Source organism: Crocodylus siamensis, chromosome 12 (assembly GCF_052110815.1).
Source record: "Crocodylus siamensis isolate JL-2025a chromosome 12, ASM5211081v1, whole genome shotgun sequence".
Lineage (NCBI taxonomy): Eukaryota > Metazoa > Chordata > Crocodylia > Crocodylidae > Crocodylus > Crocodylus siamensis.
In genome coordinates, this window is record NC_143406.1 from 25,199,139 (window position 1) to 25,224,934 (window position 25,796).

Consider the following 25,796-nt stretch of genomic DNA (forward strand, 5'->3'; position numbering starts at 1 on the left):
AAAAAAAGAGGTATACAGGCTGTGAAAGCAGGGGGTAGTTTCCAAAGCAGAGTATACCTACTTGGCCCACACTTGCAGGGAGGCAGTTAGAAAGGCCAAAGCAGAAATGGAACTTAGGCTGGCAACAAAAATTGATGACAAAAAAAAAGTTCTTCTGGTATATAGGGAGTAAAAAGAAGGTGCAGGGTAGCATAGGACTGCCGCAGGACAAATTAGGGCAATTGGTGACAAATAGGGGGGACAACGCTGAGCTCTTCATTGAGTTTTTTGCATCTGTATTCCTGAACACAGATCAAGACAAATCTCCCAGTTGGATCATAGATAAGCATAAAAGGGACACCAGCCCATCAACTGTTAGCACCGACTTGGTGAAGAGGCACTTGGAAGGACTGGATGTGTTTAAGTCAGCAGGCCTGGATGATCTTCATCCTAGGATGCTGATAGAATTGACCAGTGTCATAACAGAGCCATTGGCATGACTGTTTGAGCACTCATGGTGCTCAGGACAGGTCCCAGAGGACTGAAAAAGGCCCAATGTGGTCCCTATTTTCAAGAAGGGGAGGAAGGAAGAGCTGGGTCACTTTAGACGAGTTAGTCTCACCTCTATACTTGGGAAAACCTTTGAAAAAATGAAGGATCACATTTGCTGGAGTCCAGTGGGAAAAATAATGCTGAAGGGCAATCAGCATGGATTCAAATCAGGTAGATCCTGCCTGACTAACCTTATCATATCATAGAATCATAGAAGTAGGGTCAGAAGATCTTCAAGTCTGACCCCCCGCCTGGGCGGGAGAAAAACTGGACTCAAATGAGTCCAGCCAGGTAGGCATTAAGCCTCTTCTTAAAGACCCCTAGGGTTGGAGCCAGCACCACTTCCCTTGGAAGTTGGTTCCAGCTCCTAGCCGCCCTAACTGTGAAGCAGTTCTTGCGGATGTCTAATCTAAACCTACTCTCCAATAACTTGTGTCCATTATACCTTGTTTCTTTTTATGACTGGATCACAAAATGCTTAGATGAAGGAGTTGAGGTAGATGTCATTTACTTAGATTTTAAGAAGGCTTTCAATATGATATCTCATCCTGTTCTCTTAAATAAACTGAGCAACTGTGACATAGATGATTACACAGTCAGGTGGGTGGCAGATTGGCTTAGGAGTCACATCCAGAGAGTGGTGGGTTGGTATTGACCTGGAAAGATGTGGGCAGTGGAGTTCCACAAGGCTCAGTCCTTGGACCTGTGCTCTTCAGTGTCTTCACCAGTGACTTGGATGAGTGTGTGGAGAGTCCTCTGACCAAATTCGCAGATGGTACTGAATTATGGAGTAAAATTAACACACTAGAGGGTAGGAAATGAATCCAGGTAGATCTGGACAGGCTGGAAAAGTGGGCAGAATGGAATAGGATGCAGTTTAACAAAGGCAAGTGCAAAGTGTTGCGCCTAAGGAGAAGGAATCACCAACACGCTTGCAGGCCGGGAGAGGACCTTCTTTGCAGCACAGAACCTAAAAGGGATCTCAGAGTCATCGTTGACACCTAGATGAACACGAGTCATCAATGTGACAAATTGATCAGTAAAGCTAACCGCACTTTATCATGTATTAGCAGGTGCATGATGAGCAGGTCCAGGGAGGTGATACTTACCCTCTATGCAGCATTGGTCAGGTCGCAGTTGAAATACTGTGTCCAGTTTTGGGTGCCGTACTTCAAGTGGGATGTGGACAACCTCAAGAGGGTTCAGAGGAGGGCCACTCATATGGTTAGGTGTCTGCAGGCAAAGTCCTACGAGGAGAGATTGAAGGAGCTGGATCTCTTCAGCCTCTGCAAGAGAAGGCTGAGAGGTGATCTTGTGGCCACCTACAAATTCATTGGAGGGGTGGTGGGGAGAGGATAGCAAGGAATAGGAGATGCTCTGTTTACCAGGGTACCCCTTGGAGTAACCCCTAGGAACAACGGCCACAAACTGATGGAGAGCAGATTTAGGTTAGACACGAGGAAGAACTTCTTTACTGTGAGGGTTGCCAGAATCTGGAATGGGCTTCCAAGGGAGGTGGTGCTCTCCCATACTTGGGGGTCTTTAAGAGGAGGCAGAAATGCATATAGCTGGGGTCATCTAACCCCAGCTCTCTTTCCTGCCCAGGGCAGGGGGTCTGACTTGATGATCTACTGATGGTCTACTGATCCCTTCCGACCCAAACATCTATGAAGTTTCCAAACTTTTTGAATCCTTGCCTCATAAACTTAATCAACTACATTTTAAAGTGGATTTTTTGCATGGAGCATAATACATAGTACTTTACTAAGATGTGATCTGGCCTCACAATACCTGCGTTCATAACATTCCATCATTTTTGCAGATGGGGAAACTGAGGTACAAAGGGCTGTGACACAACCAAAGTCGCACAAGAAACGTGTGTCAGTGGGTGCATCTACATGAAATGCTTTACTGTGAAGTAGCATAATTTACTGAGCAGTAAGCATATGCATCTACATGTGTACATGCTTACTGCACAATAAACTTCACTAATTGTGAGTAAATTTACTACCTGCAAATGCAAGTAGCAAATTTACTCGCGAGTAGTGAGGTTTACTGTGCAGTAAGTGTGTACACGTGTAGACATACATCCTTACTACACGTCCTATGCAGTAAACTACATCTCCTCATGTAGATGCTCATGTAGAGCGCTGGGGTTAGATGACCCCAGTCAGGTGCATGAACAAATCTGCTCCTGGTCAGGCAGCCATCAGGGAGTGAGAGATTGCTCCCTGTCCCTCGTAGCTGCCTGTTGCTGGGGTGGGCTCCGCCACCAGAGCCCGGGCAGGGACTGTGTCCCCCTGCCCCAGCAGCAGGGAGCTCAAAGCGCACTGCTTCAAGATTGCGATCAGGGACTGAGAGATCCTTATCTCCCTTCATTTAGCCATTGGGATTGGGGAGTGGGGGGCTGGGAGAACCTTATCTCCCAGCTTCAGTGCTGCAGTTGCGGGGCTGGTGCTAAGAGAACCTAATATTCTAGCACCAGCTCTGCTGTCGTGGGGCCAGAGCTGGGAGATTCTTATCTCCCAATGCCAGCCCTAAGACCGCTGATGTGGCACTGTAAAATAAGGATCTCCCAGTGGCAGGAACTAACCTAGGTCTCCTGATAAGCCAAGCTCCAGTGTTGTGTTCATTAAAGTCAGTTGCCTCTGGAAGACGGTAGGTTTGTGGCTACAGAGGATCATTGGACACTGCATCAATTTATTTTATATTTCTCAGACAACTGAGATGTTTGCTATTGCTATTATGCTTTTAGGGCATCCATAGACATTGGCCAATTGCCTGGCACTTCCAGAAGGTGGTTAGAGGGGGCTTTGTAGATGCCTTATTAAATTTTAGGGCCTAATCTTGTCCCATGTTAAATACCCTCAGCTCCTGTTGAATTGAGCAGAGGCTGAGGGCACTCCGCACTTCTTAAAAAATGTTGATCTATGCACAGGATCCAGTCCTGTGCCCAGCAACCACAGAACTAATTAAAGTGTCATGGTTCTTGAAGGCTCCTGCTCCTGTTTGCAAGAATTAAGTTACCTCTTTGTGATCCTACACTGCTAACTCTGGGCTAAGTAGGGAAAGGGAGAATTGATGGAAACAAAACCTTGAGGAGATAGGAAGCAAAAGGAACATCTCCGAGGGTCAGATTGTGGACCCTTTCCTAGTGCCCATTAGCAGTTGCACTCACACAATCCCACTGACTGCATGGGGTGAACAGGTACTCACACTCACCCGTGTGAGTACCTGCTCACATGCTGGGGGACAAGGCTGGCCCTTGCATTATAAATGGACTTTAAACTTTCTAATAGTGCCTTAAAGTGGACCTCTGTAGATCTCTCCTTCACTGTCTTTCCACTGTCCCCTTTTAGCCTTCCTGTTTCATTTCTTCTTCCTTTGCCTCTCTCCTCCTTTGTTCTTTCTCTCTCCCTCTTCTTTCCTTCCTGCTACATTCCCTCCCCATGACCTGACCCCTTGGCTTCTTCACTCCCTTCTCGGAGCTGCTTCTAAGGAAGGGTGGAGGGATGCTGTAAATCCCAGACACAGGTGGAAAGTCCCCACTGCATTCCTGCCCCCAAGGCACATCCCCATAATGCTTCCTCTGACAGCCTGGTGGAAATAATGTGTTGTGGCAGGTAGAGAAACTCAGCAGACCACAAAGATCTGCTAGAAAAAGAAGGGCTTGGGAACCAGGAGTCTGAACACCTGTCTCTTCTCCGTGGACCCCATCCATGTCCCACCCATGTCAATAGAAAGACACTCTCCATCAGTGGAGTTTTTTTCTTTCTCTGGCCCATATTTATTTCTCACCCTTTCTCTTCCCCCTTTTTTCTTTTCTCTGTACATTTCCCCCTTTTGCAGTCTTTTTCTACAGCCTTGATGTGGGATTTACAACGGCAAGATCAAAGAGGGCCATGCTGTGTATGCCTGTGATCTGCAGAGCCTTTCAGCCCATACTTGTCCCACTGTCCCAGGTCCCCTGCATTTGCCCCATCACATGGGTATGAGAAGGAAAGGGAATATTGAGGGAGGAGGGAAGGAGGAGGAGGAATCAAGTGTGCAGAAATGGAACAACCAGTTCCACTCTCCAAGCAAATATTTTTATCTGCCTCTGGCATATAAACAGCAAATGTTTGTGCAACTGACCTGCAAACACTCTGCGTGTGTCCCAGCAGGGCTGAGGCGCCTGGCTTCCAGCTCGGGCAGCACTTTCTTCAGCTTCTCTTGCCCTAAAACAGGACAAATCTATCTCAAGGGTTTTTTGGTGGGTGGGAGTAAGGGAATAGGAGAGATGTGTTCATGTGGAGGCACAGATGGCCTCAAAGTCTGGGCTCGAAGACACCAAAGTAAATCAGTAGTTCTAGTCAATGCCATTGAAGTGACACTGGCATTTAAACAGGGGGGAAGGAAAGGAAGACAGGGCCCCGTGCTGTGCACATATATGCTGGGCTTCCAACCCATAGGAGCTGAAAGCCTAAATCTCTTATACTCCATTCCAGCTATAGATAGCATGCAGAAAAAAACTGTCCTTCAGCAGCATCATTGATGGTGGAGTTTTGTCTAACACACACACACTACCCCCTGTTTCCAAGTGTGATCAGGGAATAAACCCACTGAAATCAATAGGGCTACTTAACATTTCCTCTTGTAGTGCTGAAAGCAATAAAGCACCAAGCGTCTTTACCTGTGACAAACAAGGCTGTGATTACGATCAGCATGTTCTGCTGACAATATGTACTGCAGCCAGAGTCACAAGGAACCTGACCTCCCATTAAAGGCACGGCCCTTCCAGCAATCAGTATAGCTGGGTACATTTGAAGGTTGGTTTAGTTTGGGTTTTTTTCACTAGTAGTAAGTGGTATTTTTTGCCCTCACTCTTGGATGTGCAGAGGCAGATCTGATGCCAAATTTAGCTAATGGCTGCACTCACATGTTAAATGGCAGGCTTTGCATACGCAGCCTCCTGGAATCAAAACTCGCCTTATCTCTATCTGCAGTCTAGGTTAGCTTTCAGCTTGGGAACCTGGGCCACTCCAGTATAATTTAGTATCTTAATTCATCCAATTAAAACGGCCATACACAATTCACTCTGCATCTTTTCAGGCACTGAAAAGCTGTTCTTCTTGAATAATAATTGTATTCCTGCATGCCCACAGCATTGATGCCTATCATTTTTATTATTTATTTGTAATGTAGAACCCCAGGGGTAGACCAAAACCCCATTGTGCTAAGTGCTGTATATACAGAGAATTAAATGATGGTCCAGAAAAAAGTCTCTGTCCCAAAAAGTTTAAGACCTAATCTAAGATAAGAGACAGCAGATGCATACAAACCTAGCAGTGGAGTATAAGGAACCTATGAGACAACAGTGGTTAGCATGATAGGTGTGGTGGCAGGGACAATGGCTAGAGTGAGGTGAGGAGTCCACTAACATGATCATTCCCTTTGACCATCAGTGTGGTCAATTCCTCTTGCTGCATCCAGCCTGAGACACCCCCCAATGCCTTATCCTCTCTCTCTCTCCTCTCCTCCATGTGGAAGGGCTAAGAGTTTGTCCAGGATTTGAATGTCTGAAAGGTTGAAATCCCACCTGAAAGGGATGAGCTGAGGGTGGAGCCATGGGTTCACTCCTACCCATCCCATACTCAGGAAGAAAAACAACCTCAAGTACTTGTTATTAGCAGCATAATTTAGAGTCCACCACATTTATCACTCATTGGCATGCTGCTCTAGCTTAGCCTGGTTTCCAGAGCCCCAGTCTTTCCATGATTCAACCTGTGCTTACAGCAAAGGTCATCACTTCATGCTGGGAGATGTAATAGTACATGTGCATCCTGGTATCATTCCTAGTGGAATGCCAGTGAGAGTGAGATACATTACCCTTGGCCATGCCTGCCTTCTGGGGTGGGGGGGGGCTGCAGATTTGCAAAGCCAAGTTATATCTCCACAGTGCAGGTGTTTCTCCAACCACCTCTGAGATCTGGGATGACCTTAACTGGTCAGACAGGTGGAGGAGGAAGGCAAAGGGGAGCGGATGGAATACTTGGGTCTAGTGCTCCAGATCCCTTCCTATTCTATGCCTGAGACTCCAACCTTCTCATTTTTACCAAAAGCACAGGGCTCTGCTCAGCATTGCATAGGAACTTCTTCTGCTTGACCTCTTAAATATGTGCTTAAAGTTAAATATGTTCTTCAAGACTTCCCCAGATCAGAGCTTCAGTGCTGAGCCCTGCTTGGGATGCAGTGGGAGCAGGTCATCAGCTCACCTACAGGGAATGAGTTATAAGAAAATCCATTTTCATTAAGGCTGGTGGGCACAGAGAATGATGGGAAGAGGAAATCTCTAAGCTGGATTTCTTCTCTGACAACATGTCCTTGTTAAGCTAGATCCACTGTCCCTTTCCAGCTCAGGGACACATTATAAGTAAAGCAAACTGTAAATGGAGGTGTGAAATTTGGGGGGAAATCCAAACTTCAGCAATGCTCTCTTCAGGTTCCTATGTTGCACCTGTGACTGGGGTTGTGCATGAAATTATTCAGATAAGACACTATTGTGAGAGGAATTTGAAGGAAACCTCATAACTTGGAAGACTTAACATTGTTTCTTGAACAAACACCTACAATCTTGAACAAAGCCCCAATAAATTGTAGTGGTCCCAGGGATGTAGACTAGATCAATGGAGGCCAATACTGCCACGGTCTTCTTTTAAAGTAACAGGAGCGTTTGGCTCCCTGTTACAATGACCTAATACATTACTGAGTCCAGGGGTGGCCAGCCTTCTGGGCAGATGTGCCACAAATTAACTCTGCACCCTCCTTAGTGCCATTCTGACCCCCTACCCCTGCCCAAACTGTTGCTCTGCTTTCTGCTCTCAGCTCCCTGCCTGATCTGCAGTTTCCTTCCATTCTCCCTGCCCAATTTGCTGCTTTATCTGCTTCCTGCCCTGTCTGTTGCTGTCCTGTCTGTCCCCTCCCCAATCTGCTGCATGCCACACACAGGTTTCCCATGCCACTTGTGGCACTCATGCCTCAGGTTGGCCACCCCAACTCAATAATGTATTAGGTCATTGTAACAAAGGTACCTGTTACTTTAAGGGAAGAGCATGGTGAGGTGGCAGGCCAAGCTTGCTGTGTGAGCAAAGGCCAGTGGCTAGAACCTGAGACAGCAAGGGTAGGAGTTACCTACCACCAAGGGAGTGACTGTTTTGGAGCTAGTTGCAGGGGCAGGCAGCGCAGAGGAAAGGCTGCAGACAGCTGAGTGAAGCTGCACCAGAGGAGGGCAGGCTCGTCATCAGGCCCGAATGGAAACCATATGTGTGGCTGGGAGTCATGTGACAGGAGGGGGTGGGGGGTTGCAGCATATAAGCCCAGTACCTGAGACCAAGCAGGCAGGCTGGCCCTGCATGTAGCAGGGAGAGGAACTCAAGGGGGAGATGGCATGCAGGGAGGCAGTGGCCCAGAGTGGATTTTAGTTGTGCAGCAGTTTGCTGGTATTTATGCTGAGATGCGGTTTGAGACCAGAGGGCCAGATTGTGGCTGTAGAGGAGGATGGAGGTATGGAGGGTGCCTGGTGAGGTCTGGAACACCTGGAGTCAGGAACCCAGAGGGCTGAGAGTTGGTGCAGATGAGTTGAGCCAAGTTGGGATTGCTAAGACCAGATAAAGAAGCCTGGGCTGGGGTCAGGGACCCAGAGGGCCTAGGGCTGGTGCAGAGGAGGTAGGTGAAAGATGGGAGGGCTAAGGCCATGGCAGGAAAGCTAAAGTAAAGGAGGGTCTGAAGCCACTTCAGACTTAAGCCAAGAGGGCTAAAGCCTAGGGGGAAAGGTTGAAAGACCAACAGAGGCAAAAGGTAAACTAGGGCCAGAGAAGTGAGAGCCTTGCCAGGGCCAAGACTTCAACAAGCTGTGTGGATTGGTTGACAGACAAGCCAGAGGGTGCAGTGAAAGAACTCAAAGTAACACGTGCAAGGCACAGACATGGCTACAGGGGAAGACAGGCCACAAATACAGCCTAAAATGTGACTGGTGCTCTGAGGCACTAATAGGGCCAGAAGGGCCACAACTTAGTGGCCAAGGGACAAGACTGAGCTGGACCAGGCTCACTCTTGGACCCTGGGGGAAGCCTTTTGAGCCCAATAAGTAATTCCCTGAGGAGCCGGAGCTGGAGGGGCAGCCTTCTGAGTCATATAAATTATATCAAGACATAGCAGGTGAGGTATAAAAGGAGGGAACCCTGAGGAGCTGGAGTCAGGGGCCAGGAGTTGTATGGGTATCAGGGCCACCCCTGGGCCAGGTCCTGCTACAGTCAGATCTGGGCTAGATTATGGCCAGACCCTTCTCTGGTACTTCCTGGACCCTGGGCCTGAGTATGTAGGAGTAACCAGGTTCTGTGTGCTGGAGCAGGGGAGGGACAGGATGTGGACAGGGAGTGGAGGAGAGCACAGCTCCATCCCCTCTCTCTGTAGGCCAGAACAGCTGAGCTAGCCAGTCCTGCTCAGAGCAGTGCAGACCACTGGTATCAGATTATCTGCAGTATTGGGTAATCAAATCATTCCAAGATGACCTCAAATGAAGAAGTTTTGATGAAGTGAAAAGTCAAAAAGCAAACAGACCAGGCCACATGGAATATTGCACTTGGTTTCCAGTTTTTAAAGTGATAAATAAACTTGAAGGAAGCAGTGACATCAGGGCCTTTGCTCAAAGGCCATCTGTTTGTTTTCTATCTGAAGCTGTGATCCTCAGAGCTGCCATGTCTGGTTCCCTGTGAAAATGGCTGTCATGTCCCAAGGGGAGTAAGTTGCTTTAGGTCACAAGCAGGCAGCAAAACGTGAATAACTTATGAAACAAAAGGTGCAGATAGAAGTGCAGATCCCTGGCCTAAGTCATGGCACTTTACAGAAAGCACCACGAGTTAGACCAATTCTCCCAACCCAACAGCCATTTACATTTCCAACCTGTGTCTTCAGGACTGTGTCTCTGGAGAGATAGCATGAAATCTGCCCCATCTTTTCTACTGACTCACTCTAACAATAGGTCATACTGTCTTCAGGTGTAGTGTCTTTAGGCGCAGACAGAAGTGACAGTTTTTGCCCAATCTGGCCCCTGAAAGCACCCAAAAGCCATGACCTAACACAAGTGCATGGCAGCAAAGTGCTTTAAAGAGCCCAGTCCTGTGGCAATCTGAACCCTCATGTAATGGGTTCAGTGCCTTCATTATCTTGTATCTGCATGCATTGGGAACAGAGCTGGACTGATGCAGGCCAACTCTGTTCCTGGTACTGTTTTCAGAATGAGAGGAGGGAATGGGGCAAGAGGGAGGTCATTCTGGGGATGGATTGGTCATTCAGGTGGATTGCAAGCCCCAAGGTGCAGGGGTTCCAATCCACCCCCGACTCCCTAGCATGGCTGGCGAAACCCCAGAACAGATCTTCTTCCCCTGTCTTCTCCCCTTCCATCCTGAGACAGCACCAGGGGTCGGGAAAGGGGAGGCGGGGCAGAGCTAGGGGAAGAGGCTGCAGAGACACGGGCAGCAGAAGCGGGTGGGGGCTACTAGGGCTCAGCTTCCCCCAAATGCAGGGCAGCAGGTATGGCTGCAGGGCAGCCCAGCCACAGGCTGCAGCAGCAGTTGCGGGGAGGGGAATGGGAAGGGGAAGGGAGAGGCGTGCATACTCAAGATTCCTATGCAGCCAGGATCACAGTCCCAGTGTGTGACTACCCAGCAAGGCAGGTAAGTTTCAGTTTGCTTTCTTTGTGAAGGGGAAGGTGCTTGTTGGGGGGCAGATTAAGACCCCCACAATGAGAAAAGGAGTGGGGCAGGGGCATGGGTGAATGGGGCCCTGGTCGGACCAGGTCACGGTGGGACAATTGGAGCCCCGTGGTGCATCCAAGAGTGCAGGGGGGGCTCCCATCACTGCACTCACTGTGGGGCAAATGAGGGGGGCATATGACCCCCCCCGATCTGTGCACGGGGCAAGGGTAGATTGCTGCTATGGGCTGGGCTCTGTTCTGCCTCTGTGCCTCACTGCCGCTGCTTCAAGAGCTGTGCAGGTCTGACGCCATATGCATCCCACCACTGGCAGCCCGTCCTCACCCCACACACAGATCCAGGGCTCATGCCCCCCATGCCCTCCTGGGGTGTGTGCAGTGGTAGGAGCTGCCACCCTCTCCCCATGCTGGGCACCCCCCGAACAAGCCACCCATGGCTTCGTCCTCCGCCCTGCCCCAGCTGTGCAGGGCCTGCCCCAGCCCCATTCCCCCCCTCACTGCCACCATAGTATCATCATAGTGCTTAGGGTCAGAAGGGACCTAAACAGATCATCAGGTCTGACCCCCTGCCATGGTGGGGGGGAGCAGAAAGAGGCCCCAGCAGTGAGGAAGGGAACAGGACACAGGCAGGAGCAGGTGTTGTGGTGCGTGGTGCCCCAACTGGGCCAGGTGGTAGAACAAGTGGAGGCCCAGGGGACATGTACCCCCCCCACACACCCTCTGTGCTTTGCTTCCTGTTGCAGCTGCCTTGGAGTGGCCGATGCCACATGCCTGCTGCCACTGGGCTGTGCGGCACAGTGCACAGCTGCAGCTGCCTCCACCCCATGCACAGATTGGCGGGGCATGTGCCCCTCAGGCCTCTGCTTGTCCCACCACCCAGCCTGGCCAGAGCCCCACTCACCCTAGCCCCTGCTCTTGCCTGTGCCCTGCTCCCTCCCTCACTGCTGGGGTCTCAATTTGCATCCCCCCACCCCTCCCCATGGTCCTTTCCCCTTCCCCCTCCTTTCCCCCACAGACTTACCTGCTGGGGAGTGGGGGCGCATGTGCAGGCATGCACTCAGCCCCCCAAATATTTTTTTCTCCTTCCACCTATGTGCAGACATGCAGCCTTTCTCCCTGGATCAGCTCCAAATTGGAGCTCAATCCCCCACCCTTCTGGCCCAACAGCTGACAGTTTCCCCCCCTCCCATTCTGAAAACAGCCCTGGGAGCAGGGTTGGCCTGCATCAGTCCAACCCTCCTCCCAGTGCATGTAGATACAAGATAATGAAGGCACTCCACTTTGGACTTGTGTTAGGTCACATCTCTAGGGCGCTTTCAGGGGCCATATTGGGCAAAAACTGTCACTTCTGTTTGCACCTAAAGACACTCACTACACCTGGAGACAGTATGACCGATTGTTAGAGAGAGTCAGTAGAAAAGATGGGGCAAACTCCATGCTATGTCTCCAGAGACACAGTGCTGAAGAGACAGGGTAGAAATGTAAAACAGACAGAGCAGAGGAATGAACCACCTTCGTGGATTAGGAATATGGCTGGGAGGGGGCCTCCTGGGACATTGAGTACAGTCCCTTGCTACCACGTCACAGAGCCCCAATCAAACACTCAGCAGGTTGTCGTTCTGTTCTTGATTCCTCTCCCACTGCATGAACTGGAGCCTCTTTCTGTGCCTCAGCTTCCCCATTTACATCACAGGAACAGGGGTACCTCCCTTCCTCTGTGAAGTGCTTTGGGACCACTCTACCCCTCTGTTTCCTCAGCAGTAAAATGGGAATTAGATCACCCACATGTACTGAAAGGTCACAGGTGTTACGGTAGTGAAAACCATTATTGCTAAGTAGCCATTATTAGGATTCTGAAAGGCTTAGTTTGATTTATCCTCAACACTTGAAAACATGAAGAAGGAACCCAGAAAACACACTGGAAGTGGTGTTACTATGAGGTACAGCTCCCCCAGGATAACACATAAAAGGGCCTGATTTTCAGAGGGAGGGTGCTGAGAACTCACTGAAAAACAAGTCCCTTTAAGGCCCCTCAGCTTTCTGGTACTGCTCAGCAGTTCTTTATTAGAAGCAGGCCCAGATATGACAGTTTGTCCTGTGCAGGGCAAAGTGTGTATCCTATCAGGAGTGGAGAGTGTTGGTAAAGCAGAAAATACAAGTGCTACTTTGTTTGAAGGGTTTTTCTTTCTCCTCTCGCAAAATCTTTTCCCATTCCCCCTGGAGGGCACCTGAAGCTGCAGCCAACAGGAGCCAAGCAGATTGCTTCTCTTAATGGCTCCGGCTGCCCACGTCTGCGGCAGAGAGAACAGCAACCTGGAGATGCTGCTTCCAAATTCCCTGGCCTCCCTCCCGGGGCTGCTCACTCCCATTTGCAGAGCTGACACCGTGGCAGCCTGCATGAAGGCTTCTCTAAGTTAATGCCAAACAGACTCTGAGAGCCTGTCGGATCCCAAGGGCTGTGGTTGCCGCTAGAAATGCAGCTGCTCCTGCTGGGAGGGTTCTGCCTCTCTCCACACAACCGTGTGGTCAAATCTGCCCTCTGATATACATGGGCAGCTCCTGTTCACTTCAGTGGGAGCCTTTTGTTTGAAGCCAAGGACAGGATCAGGTCCTCATAAAATTAGCTAGATCCATTTTTAAATGAGTCCTTGTTTCCTGCATCTTGATGCTGCAGAAAAAGTGATTTTCCCCACAGCCACTTCAAGGGTTTTCCTATCTATCAATGGAAACAAAAAATACTGCCTGGGACCTCCAAAAGGGACGGGGTAGAGGCTGGTGCTTGGTGGCTTAGGGACTGCAATAAGACAAGCAGAATCTTCTGCCTCCAATGCCTACATATTAATCAGTGACCAGGGATTTAGGAATTCATTTTTTTGAAACCCCACCAAAGGCCTGTTCTTCAAAGGGTAGGTGCTCAGCAAGCCCCTTTCAGTCAGCTAGTCTTTCTTTCAGATTTAGGCCAAGTTTGTAAATTTGCCTTCAAGCTAGGTCAGGAGGGAGTGTAAGTTGCTATTGTTCATCATAGTCCAATAGCCCCTGTGAAATAAGTTGGTGTCTTTACTTCTGCTCTCACCCAGTGGATATCCACCTACTTAACACCTTACAGAATTAATGTCAGAAGCCTATAGCTGGCTCTGCTTGGCCTCATCACTGCCAGTCTTAGCAGAGAAACCCATGTCTGTAAGGTACAAAGGCAGAGTCACTTGAAAGTTTTAAAGTTTTGGCCTGCACAAAAATAACTTTGTAATCAAGGACTCTGGGGAGCTGTGTTCTCCTCTGTATATTGCCAGTGGGCTTCAGTAAGACTGAAATTCAAACCAGAAAATTAATCTAAAAGGCTAATATTTCCTAAAATGATCTGTACATTTATATCTACAAAACTGTCCCAGTGCCTGCCAGTTGGATAGTTGCCCTTCTAACTGCTGACTTGCATGTGAGTGTGTAGAAGTGCTTTCAGGCATGCATATAGTATGTATTACCATTCTATGACTTAGCAAACTGTGCCTTGTATTCATGCAAAGTGTCAATGATCTATGCTTAGCTCAAGAGTTGGCATTCATTCTGTATTTCATTCAAGTCAAACTGATACCCCAGCCCAATGCAGCCTTTACTAATGGAAATCAGGGGTATGTTTGCATTTTTACATGGTGACCTTGGTGATATAATCTCCTGCCTACACCCACACCAGAGTTTAGCACAAAGTATTTTCTGCTGCAGTTCAGCTTGTTGACAGCAAATGGGAATGACCTGGCACACACAGAGCTTAGAGAACCCTAAGCTCTCTAGAGCAGAACCATCTCTTCTGAAGAAGGCTGAAGGTGTAGTCAGGATCTGACTTTTGCTGTGTTGTCCTGTTTCAGGGGCTACAACAATTCCAGGCGAGGTGTGGGACCATTAGCATCCGCAACCAATTCTGCTGTGTCCTACAAAAAACCTGTTGAAGGAACAGCCATCCCAGCAGTCATGTCAAAGGATGAAGTAAGCTGCAAGTTGACTTCAGTCTACAAGCACAAGGAGCGTAAGCCTAAAAAACCGCATTACATCCCAAGGCCATGGGGGAAGCCCTACAACTACAAGTGCTTCCAGTGCCCTTTCACCTGCATGGAGAAGTCCCATCTCTATAACCACATGAAGTACAGTCTGTGTAAGAACTCGCTCTCACTGCTTATCGAGTCTGACTGGCCCTACAAAAAAGGAAACTTGCTGCACCCTGAGCTTCGCCTCCTGCAGTCCACAGAGACATCTCGGCTCCATGGGAGGAGGGATGAGCAAGAGGCCTGCGACTCTTCAGCTGCAGCGGGAGTGATGGCTAATCTGAAGCAAGCTGCATATGGAGATGGTGAGGGTGACAAGCCAGCACCAGAAGCTGAAATCATGCCCTCAGAAGAGATCAATGAAGAAGCCAGCCATTTCCAAGAGGAGGAGGAAGACATGACTGGGCTGCTGAGGGAGATGGATTCAGCTGAGAAGAAGGAGAAAGCAAAGGAGGAGGCAGGTGATCCTTCTGAACCAGAGGTGAACACCCTGGTTTTTGGATTCAAGAGCAAGAGGGACAAACCTTGCAAAGAGGTTGAACCTGATTTCATCATCACAGATGTCTTCTCACTGAAGAACCACATGATGAAGGGCAAGGAAACTCCTTATCCAGACTTAGAAGCCAAGTCAAAGCATTGCAAGGTGCCAAAGAAATGCCTGGGGAGCAGTGGGATTCTCATGGAGCAGTGGAAGCTGGTTGCTAATGGGCAAAGAAGAGGTACCAATGATGTCTCCCCACCTTGTACCGAAGGTAACATCATCCCCTGCTATCCCCCTCCAGCCTATGGTGATTACCATGAACCTCATGGCCTGAACCTCTCACTGCTGGGCATTAACTACCCACTGAACCCCAGCCTCTTTTCCTATCTAGGTCCCACCATGACCAACAGTGCCACAGCCCACCCCCACCTCACTCAGCTGCCCTTCCTAGCCTCCACTGCTCAGCTGATGCACCCCCATTCCACTCACTTCCAGCCCCTCCAGCACCCTGAGAGATCAGCCTTCCTGCCCCGGTTCTACTACCCCTTGCTCTTTGAACATACCTTTGGCTCCACTGAAAGCAAGACAGCTGCAGGCAAATCAGAGGCCCAGCAGCCAGCAGAGTCAGCCATGCCAGCTCCTCCCCAACCCCAAACTGCCAGTGAACCCCAGAAACCAGGACTGCTGAAGGTGCCAGTGCTGAAGACCAATTTTCCTTGGGTGAAAGGTGTCCGAGAGGAAGAAGAGGAGAAATGGTTGCCCCAAGAAAAAGAAAGCAATCCAGCTTTAGGCATCAACAGCTTGCGCAAAAAGCCAGCACCCGATGTCTACCAGAATCTTGTGGGGATAAAGGATGGTGTCTTTCTCCCCAATGGCAGCAGGAAGGCAGAGTTACCGGTGGTCACTTGCCTGGAGAATGCTGGTGCTCCAGTCAGCTCTCTGAAGAGGAAGTTCATTGGGAGTGGGCTTGATTTTATGCCACCTGACCCTCTGATTCCTGGAAAACTAGGCTATCAATCCAGGTAGGAAATTTATATGGTATCTCTGCAGACAGGTGCTATTTCCATAGACACTCTATTAACAATCAAAGAGAGTATTTGCTGGGTTCATACTGCTATCCTGGTCTTCATTACACCCACCTGTTTCTCAGTGTTTCCTTGTGGCACTGAAGCTTTGTTCCTATTCTTAAAAGTCCATTAATCCTAGTGAAAGCCCAAGGTTTACAGCTGCCATTAAGAAATTAGCAGCCCGAGATGAAAGCTAACAGCTAACGCTAACAAAAGTTAAAAACAAAGCTAACAGACAAAGCTCTGCCAAAGCTAACAGCTCTTATTAACTTTAATGGGACTTTGCCTGAGTGCATTCTGAGTCAAAACTTGAGCCTGGAATTTGACCTCTAGCCAGTATTTACTATAAGCAAGGACTAGGACTCTTGTGAGGAAGAGAATCAATATAGTTGCTTGAGTATACATGTAAGCATTAAGAACTCACAGCTCTGCCAGTGACCTGGAGCTAGGGCTTACTAGGCACTAGGAGCTCACATGATGGGTGTATTTTGGAAAACCAAGCCCTTAACTTTTAGCCATCACTTCACCTCCCTGGGCCTTGGTTTCCCATCTGGAGAAAAGAGCTAAAGACTACTCAATTTTTTTACTGTACAGTAATGCTAACCTGAAGCATTCCAAAATCGTGAGGTAGGCTCCCAAAATTATATTGGATTAAAATCATAGGATTTTTTTAAACATAATTTGCCTTCTGGTTTCTGAGTCCAGGGCTAGAATTTATTTCATTTTTTTTTACTGAAAGCTGAATTCCTCGCCCAATCCCAAGACTCGACAAGCTGAGGCTTTAAGAAAAAAACCGCCATAAAATATTGTGAAACTCACTGATAAAATCATAATCTTTAGCAGTATGGAAAGCCCTCTCTGGAGAAGTGCCAAATACCTGCCTACAGGTATTTCTTTTCCTCATTAAAATAGTCTCACAAGGGTCTTTGCTACACTGTCAAGGCCATGTAGTCGGCAACGAGATTACGAATTGGTCTATTAAAAACAGGCCAACAGTTAGCTGATGAATACATTCTAACCCTGTCATACATTCAAAGGGTGATTTTGTCGAAGAGTTAGGCCAGGGGTGGGCAAACTGCAGCCCACAGGCCGGATGCGGCCCACCAGGCCATTCTATCCAGCCCGCGGGGGCCCTAAAAAATTTAGAAAATTAATATTTATCTGCCCCGGCTACCTGTCATGCAGCCCTTGATGGCTTGCCAAAACTCAGTAAGCGGCCCTCTGCCCAAAATAAATTGCCCACCCCGGTGTAGGCCTTGGGCAACTCGGTTAGGGCCAGATCCAGATCATTCTTATAGTTGCTTCCAAGTAGGCTTCACCATTCTAAAACCAAACTCCTAGTCACAGAAGTCAGGTTTAAGGGCCTAGGATTGCTATACAATCATGGGGGAGAAAAAGGCACCTCCATAGGACAATCTAGTGTGTCATGGTGCTGAGCAGGGAGCCATCTAAACCAATTCAATGGAAAAGGTGAGTCACAGGGGTCTGACTGAGCTCCTGCCTCTCCTCAGACCTGAAGCATCTGACTCAGTGCTTCACTTGAGATGATTCCACCGCTGGAGACGCAGAGGGTTGGTGTCTCAAGACATATCTACAGCACCTGTGTACCACCCCTGGGAGCGCTGCCAGGAGACACACCCCTACCAATTGTTCCAATTCTACACCTGCCAAATGCCAGAAGTGAAGCAATTGTCTACCTTAGAGTAGCCCTGATCACACACCAATAAACATGCCTAAGAGAGTGAGCCTGAGAGTGGTGCTAGGCATTTGCTCAGGGTGGCTTTTTAAGTGGCTATGTTGTCTCAGCTTGGGAGCTGGTGCATGTGAAGCAGGAGAAAGCAGGTGAGATGAGCTCTACAGCAGTGCTCCTGGGCACCAACTGATGGTGTCGAGCAGGGATCCAGGTTTTCCATTTCCCACAGAAAAACGGAGTAAAATACATATTTCCTGTTTACTGGAGGAAATTGTGGATTTCTCATTTTAGCGAAGGAACCTCTGGATTTTGCAGTTTTGCAACGAGCTCCCTGCAGGCGGGCAAAACCTGCTGAGGGAGTGGGAATACCTGCACCCATCCCAGCCCAGGAAAAGTCTGGTGGCTCCTCCAGAGCTGTGGTGCCAGGGAGCCAATCTTTGTATGGGGCAAGGGTGGGCTACAGTTGTGCTCTGCCTGCTCTCCGCCTGCTCTGTGTCTCCACACAGAGGTGGGGAGCAGGCAGAGGGCAGCTGCAGCCCACCCTTGCCGCATGGAAAGATTGGGGGCCATGCCCCCACTCCCCCCGGCTACCCCGTGCCACGGCTCTGGAGGAACCACAGGCTCCGGTTGTCCCACGACCTGGCTGGGACCCTGTTAACCATGAACGGGGCCCCACCTGGGCCAGGTCATGAGGCAGTCAGAGCCCAGCGGCTCGTCCAGGGGCATGGCATGGCATGGCATGGCATGGGGGAGCTGGAGGGAGTGGTATGTGCCCCCCTTTCCTGGCTCCCCCTCAGTGTGCACAGCAGCAGGAGCCACCCACCCATGCCCCTGGATGAGCCTCCGGGGTCCCATTACCCCACGACCCTCCCCAGCCAGGGCCCCATTCGCTGTGAATGGGGCCCCAGCCGGGCCAGGTCATGGTGCAATTCCCACAGTGCAGTAGGGAGCAGGGCAGAGGCAGGGGAGAATGATTTGTCCCTGCCCCTGCTCCACTCCCTCCTGCACTGTGGGGGTTTTGGTCCATCTCCCCCAAGCCCAAGCAATCAAAAGAAACTTATTGGTGTGCTGTGCTGGGCTGGCTTTGATCCCGGCATGTCCCTCCCCCTGCAGCAGCAACCTGCAACTGGGCTGCCCTGGCATTTGGGGGGTCTGGGCCCCACTAGCCCCCTCCCCCCTCCCCCGCAGCCTATGCATGTACATACACATGGTCCAAGAGTTGGCCAGTGCTGGGGATGCTGCCTAGCCAGGTGGTGCATGTGGCTTGGGGCCAATGGCCACAATGTGTGGCTGCAGGGCTCTAGCAGGGAGAGGGAGGGGCTGTGGGCAGCTTGTCCGGTGGGTGGGGAAATGAGGCCAGCTTCCCCCACTGCGCACAGTCCTGGGGGAGGACCCGGGGGGGGAACCTATGCTCCCAAGATCTGTGTGTGGGGTGGGGTGGGGTGGGGTGGGCTGCCTGCTTGGGCTCTTGCCCTTCTGCCCTTCCCTAGGGCCTCCACAACCTAGTGGGTGCAACCTGGCACTGCAGGGTAGAGTGGAGCCGTACAAGAAAGCGGCTTGCCACTGTGAACTCCACGCTGCCCTGGCAACTCTGCAGCCATGGGCTTGGGCTGTGCACGCAGCAACAATAAAAGGCATAGCCCTGCACTACTCTCTGCCTCTCCCCTTTTGGGAGTGTGTGCAGCGGTGGAGAGCCAACCCCTGCCAGAGCCAGCAGCAGGCGGTAGCTGGGCTCCGCTCTGCTGCCGTAGCCGCCACCTCCTGCCAGGGGCAGGAGGCTGCGGACCCAGGTGTCTGACCCCATAGCCCTGGCAGCTGGGGTCCCTCTCTGGCAGGGCTGGGGGGAGCAGGAGCTGTGGGAGGGAGGCAAGGGGCACCAGCTGGACTGAGGGGGGCTGTAGGAGAGGAATGAAGGGCACAGGCAGGGCCATGGGCTGTGCAGGGAGTGGGGGGATGATCAGGGCAAAGGGGCTATGGGAGGGAGTGAGGGGCACCGGCAGCTCTGGGGCCAGGGACTTTCACTTTAATAATGGATTTGAGGATTTTTATCAGAGAACTTGTAATTTTTATTAGGGAAAACCAGGAGGACCCCTGGTGTTGAGGCATGCTGAGTGACTGTAATGCTCAAGACATGCAGACTAATTCAGTACAAAGCACAGCACCTGCTTTCCCATTTATGGGAGGGGGGTCCCCAGGGGCTTCAATTATGGCATCCAGAATTAGTGACATGCCCCAGGCTGAGTTATTCAATAGCAGATTTCTGAGTGCTTATATGCCCTCCCCCAACTACTCATTACTGGTATTTCCATTTTGTCTCATTTTTATCTCTTTCCAGCACTTTGAGAATGACCCCTGCCCAGCTCCCAAAGTCCCTGGACCGCTGGCACATGGAGTTCCACACTCGTCCAGCTGAAGAGCAGGAGAAAACCAGTGGCCCAGAACTTGTGTCCCCAGCAATCACCCCCTCGGATCACACCCCGTGTAAGCAGAGCAAAGTGCAAGAGACTTCAGCCAGCACAACAGACCCTCAGGCTACCACCCTGCTCATTGGGGATCTGTCAAAAACCCTTGAAGAGTACCAGGAGGTGGAGAAGAAACTCTCTGACCTGGCAAAAGAGGACACCCCTGGACAAAAGCACCTGAGAGAGCAGCTAGTCAAAATCCGAAGGGAACTCTACCATATCCACCAGGCACTAGAGAAAGCCACCAAACCCCATGAAGGCCCCTTGGACCTCTCAGTGAAAAGATCCTCAGAAGGGCTTGAGAAGGGCCACCAGGCCAAGAAAGATGCCTATAATGTTAGACTAGGAGGTGAGAAGCTCCAGAGCAAAGACCAAGGTGCTATCAACAAGTGCGTAGCAGCTGGAGAACCCGGCAATGGGGATGGGATGCCAAGTTGCCTTCTGGAGGCTGAGAACAAAACCATTGATCTGCTGATCAAGATGAGCCGGTCAGAGAACCTCCGGGCATCGTCTACTGAGGCTCATCTGGGTGCCGTTATCAAAGCTGAGGTGCTGCCCCTCAACGTGCCCCTGGAGCTCCGACATGTGATGGAGCCCTACTACAGCCGCACCACCAAGTGCGAGGCAGACTCCAGCGTGCTGCTCTGCACAGATGGGCGCTCCAACACCACCCAAGGCCCTCAGCTCCCTGTGACTGAGGATGGCCCACTGAGCTGCCGAGCCATGCAGCGCTCCCTGTCCTGTGGTCTTCCCAATGATACAGATGCAGCGTGTATCCACAGCCCTTTAAACCCGGACCCATGATCCAACCTGGCACCTGCTCTCAGCACTTGGATATCTCTAATTACCTTCTTCTTGCTCTCAACCCTGCCAGTCCCATTTCCCTGACAAAGGCTTAGCCACTACCTGACTGTGAGGCCACGTAGCACTGTGCTCTTGTTAACTCCCTGTGACAGAATCCATGAGGTGTAAACAACACATCCCCTCACCGTCCCTCTTCCCACTGCTAAGGACAGTGCTCGTGGGCTCTGCATGTACACAGTTACAACTCCCTGAGCCCAGGAGCTGCTTCAAGGGGAATGCAAACCAGCAGGCCAGGGAGTATTTTCAAAGGGCAGGTGTAACTGAGACTGAGCTATCTCCCTGCTTCCTACCAGGGGTTTGCTGACAATAGGAGGGGAGTCTTTTATGGCTGACTGTGGAGGCCTGAGGAGACCAGCATCTATGACCTGGGGAAGCAAAACTGCAAATCCTGAGACAGATGAGCTGAGACAGGCCGGGGGTCTGCTGAGCCCTACAGGACATGCAGCTAATCCTCAATTAATTGTGACTATCATGTCTTATAAAGTAGATCTGGGGAACTGACAGTTGGTTTGGGGTGGCCATCAGGAACAGGCACCCACATTAACCTAGCTGGACGCCAAATAGTTCCAGCTGCTCCTGATAATAAACACAAGAACAGCAGCAAGAGTATGTCTCTGGCCATAAGTACAAGCTGGATCCTGCAGGAGAGACTTGACAATGGGGCATCTTCTTCCCTTTGACTGTAGTTTCACAAGGGCCCTGCAGCTGGAGGGACTCATCATACTCTTGTAGAGCAATGGAATAATGGTCTTTCTGAGGAGCCTGGCTGCCCACAGGGCATCTGGCCATTTCCTTTGCTTTGCATTTATATAATGTTCCCTTCCCCGTACTTCAGTGTTCAGAGTGAAGGCCCCACATCCAATCCTTGTCCCCATAGCCAGTCCTATGATCTCCTTTTTGTTTGTCTTAAAATAAATCCTCTCTATGCAGTCCATGAAACCTGATAGCATAGGAAGGCAAAAATCAGTGACATAATCAGTGAGGATGATGAGGGGGCAGTGAGAGCTACCTCAGAACCTGTTATCAGGGAGGCAGCTCTTTTGCAAATAATGATTTGAGACACTTCAGCTCTCCAACCCTGCTAGAGAGTCCACATGGCCTGGTGGTCCCAAGCTGGCACTCCAGGATGCCTTCTGACTTCCTGTCAGTCCCTTAGGCAGAAGAGGCCTCCATGAGAAGTTCTGGGTCAACAGGGTTGGAATTGGCTACCCCACAGGCCAGCCAGCCATTCTGTGATCTTCACTGTTGATTAAGCATTAGACTCAAGCACTCTGAAACTCCATCTTCTCCCCTTCTTCCCTGTGCATCTCCTGGTTCAGGAGAATAGCTGTTCACCCTCTCCCCTCCCCTCCTTTGGACAGAAAAATGGAATTTCTAGGACTTCCCTGGCCTTCTGCAGAGCTATCAATAAAACTATTGAATCCTGATTTATGTTCTTCCAAACACACAGGCTGTATTCATTAAAGAACTGAACAGCTGATGTCCCTTTCCCTGCCTCTCCCATCTTGACAGCTACCCAGTCTAGTCCCCTCCATGAAAGAGACAGGGGCATCCATAATCTAGTCCAGAGACCCATTATTGAATTCAATGGATGGTTGGTTCTTTAGACTTGGAAGAACAAAAGATGGGGGAAGCTGGTAGAAGTACAGAAACCCCAAAAGGACGGGCAGCAGCCACAGAATAGTGTGAGCTTTGCTTTCAAAAGGGTGCTTTTGTTCTCTGTGGAACGTGAATTGAACATGGAGAGTTTTGCTTCAACAGAGTGAAAAAGGAAGGTCTTCAGATGAGACCTGAAACTCCCAGGTATTCTGCGGACCTCTGAGGAGGCACAGTTTTTCCAGCTGGAGATATCGCATAGCACTGAGGATCTGGCGACTGAGTACATGGGGAGAGAGCACCCACTTGATCTAAAAGGTTTGTTTATATACAGCCCCACCTGACAAGCAGACGTGGGGAAGGACTCTGGTCAGGGAATGCAAGCTGATGCCATGACCTGCTTATTTTTAAAGTGTCCCAAGACACTTCAATTATCTACACAGTTAGCAGACTTTGCTTCTTGGAAAGGTGACTTAAATACAGAAGTGTCAGTAAATGGAGAACACCCCAAATGCAAAGGACAGTTTCTTCAGCAGCATAGTGCTGCAGCCCTGAGGAGCATGCTGGGGAATAAGGCAGCAAATAATACATATCTCAGTGGTAAGGGCTTGCATTTCCAACTGTACCCCCAGGAGCCCTGAGATTTTCTCAGTCTAGTAGCAGGCAATGCACTTCCTTGCTATGAAGACACAACATAAGCCTCAGTCCTTATACTAGTGGCACAGAAACCTTGGTCTTTATAGCAGGAAGCAAGAGAGGTGGGCTGTGCCTCCATCACTCATTGTTTTGCTTCTGTGCACCAGCAAAATGTTTGCATGCTGTAAAGTCATTGACATACTCACCACTTGGTCTTCTGCCCAGCTAATGCAAGGGGAGACACAACAAATAACAGTTTTCAAAAGAGAAAGATTCCATGTTCCCAAAATGCCTTTCCCTCCCCAAGCTAACCACAGCCCCCTTTCCCCTTTGCACTAATATCAAGACACTCAGAATTATATTATCCCAGCTGGAGTGTAGCTGACCTTTGGCATATGGGAGATAACCAGAAGAAAGAGATGGCTCTTGACTTTTATAGATCCCCAGAAGGGGCAACTGAACATGTGATTTTCTTCCACTGACTTAAATGGGAGCAGGATCACACACCCAGAGTTCAAGCACCCCACCCAAACACTAAGCCAGGCCCAGAGCTGGGATCAGCACTCAGGAACTTCTGGTTTCCAGCCTCACACTCAGACCACTAGGCTACACTGTCCTTTAAAGCCCCAAATATACCCAAGAGGATATATTGCTTGAATATGGGGAATCCTTCACCACCCATCTCCTCACTCCCAGCCTTCCACTGAAGTGCAGCCACCAGTCACTCACACCACAGAAATGCCCAAGGTCTCCTTCATGAAGCGTTGTTGCCCTGTGTATCAGCTATCGACAGCCCACCACTGCAGAGCAAAATCTGTCCTCAATACACAGTTTATTTTAATGGAAGACAGGTGCTACTGTGGGGAGAGACTGGTACACAGACTGCGTGGCAGATGGAGACTAGTCACGTATTATTTATTGTTCACAATATTAAGAATGTAAAAAGATTAAAAAATGCCCTTGAAAATAAATGTCTCAATTGCTTTGTTAAGCCTCTCAGAAACCATTTGCAGTGGGACATGTGCAAGCTCACCACAGCCTGTGGCCAGTATTTTATTACATCAGTGATACTTAGGGCCAGAGTCTATTCCTATTAGACACCTAAGTGCAATTCTTTTACATCCTGCTCGAGTCCCAAAAAAATCCATTGATGCATTTTCTTTTCTAACACATCATCATCTGACCCTTAAGACTGAATTACAAAAAGCAGCAAGGAGGAGAAAGACCCACCCACCTTTTGCATGAACCGTTTTTCAGAGACTCAGGCAGGGTAAAAGAGAGTTGCATTTAGGTACCAAAATATGCCTAGATGGAACAGAATCTGGGTCTTAGCATATATTTAACATTTCTCCTAGGAAGGGTAGGATTTGAACTCTTGATGTGCAGACCACTGCTTCTGAGGTTAAAGGAATGGCTTCAGCTGCTATCACCAGTATTGAGCAGATAACTCAATAGGAGGACACTTAGCTCATGTTACAGATGCTTTAATCTTCATATGGCTTTGCAACTACTGACCAGGCCTCTGAGACCTGGTTCCAAAGCACTAACTGGAGGGGGTTAGCATGCACCTGAACTCCCTGCTTTCTCCGAAGTCTAGCCCTCACCCCACACTGGAAGGAAGGGCAGGAGGCCCCACTGGGCTGTGCTAAGGCTGCATGAGTGGTGTTTGGTGGCACTCTCATTTCCAGTCTGTTGCACCCCTGGCTGAGAGGAATTCCAAGGATATCAGACAGGTAGCAGGCCCAGCTCGTATCAGGGATATGGGTATGTTTCCCATCGCTTAGTAGTGACCCTGCTGACCAAGGCATAAGCTTCACTGTGTGGCTTCAAAGCCCTTCATAGGTAGAAGGATGGTTGCACAGGTTTTTTCTCTCAAGAGCAAGGGTATAGCTAATCTACTGGGGAGTTTGTACTATAAGCTCCTCTCTTGTGCTTGGACCATAGGACTTGTCTATGCAACCTGGCTGCCTTTCCTGGGGAGCAAACCCCACCCAGACATTTCCATTACACACACACATTGAACCCCAGAGAGGAGGACCCTGGAAATGGCAGCTAAGCATGTGCTATGAGGCAAGCATGAAGGCTTTAAGCTGGCTACATTGCTTCATTTTGGGGAGTTAGCATGCTCTGAGCAGGGGCAAGCGGGTGCAGCTATCTTCATGCCAGTATACCCAGGCAAGCTGCGGAGGTGGTACAGACAAACCCATTGGGGATACAGTGTTGTTATGGAGCTAGAAAGAGTACCATGGGCCTTTAAGTTTATGCTGTGACTTCTGCTTTTTAGCTGCTACAGCTATGACTCCGGCTATAGGTGTAGGCTTAGGCTGCTACAGGTGATGAACTCCCCAGGGCTGCTCCTGGTGCCCTGTTCATTCCCCTGCCCCCAGATACATTTTTGGGTCTAGGATTGCACTTCTAGGACAAAGCCTCTGAGGGAGTGGGGTGCCATTCTACCAGCCCTGCTCCCCTCCGCCCACCCCACAGTACACTGGGAGGCATGGGGATGTGCATACTTGGCTCCTATGGCTGGGCTGCACCTGCTTTGGAAAAGACTCCAGGATGGAAGGGGCCATACTGGAGCCCCCTCTAAGTTGGCACCCAGGGCTGGTGTCTGGCTCGCCCTTCCCACTAATAATCCTACTGGGCTTGGGCCTGCTGCTGCTGTACAGCTTCCTTTACAC

General features: G+C 49.9%; 1 protein-coding gene across 1 annotated transcript in view; it reads left to right on the forward strand.

Moving 5' to 3' along the window:
* Nucleotides 1-24,073, forward strand: part of PRR35 (proline rich 35) — a 44,226-nt gene extending 20,153 nt beyond the window's left edge. The window contains exons 2-3 of the mRNA XM_090024548.1: nucleotides 14,143-15,819; nucleotides 19,893-24,073. Coding sequence (XP_089880674.1) covers nucleotides 14,246-15,819; nucleotides 19,893-20,823 — 2,505 coding nt within the window. The 5' untranslated portion in view covers nucleotides 14,143-14,245 and the 3' untranslated portion in view covers nucleotides 20,824-24,073. The remainder of the gene's footprint in view (nucleotides 1-14,142; nucleotides 15,820-19,892) is intronic.
* Nucleotides 24,074-25,796: the final 1,723 nt, after the last annotated feature.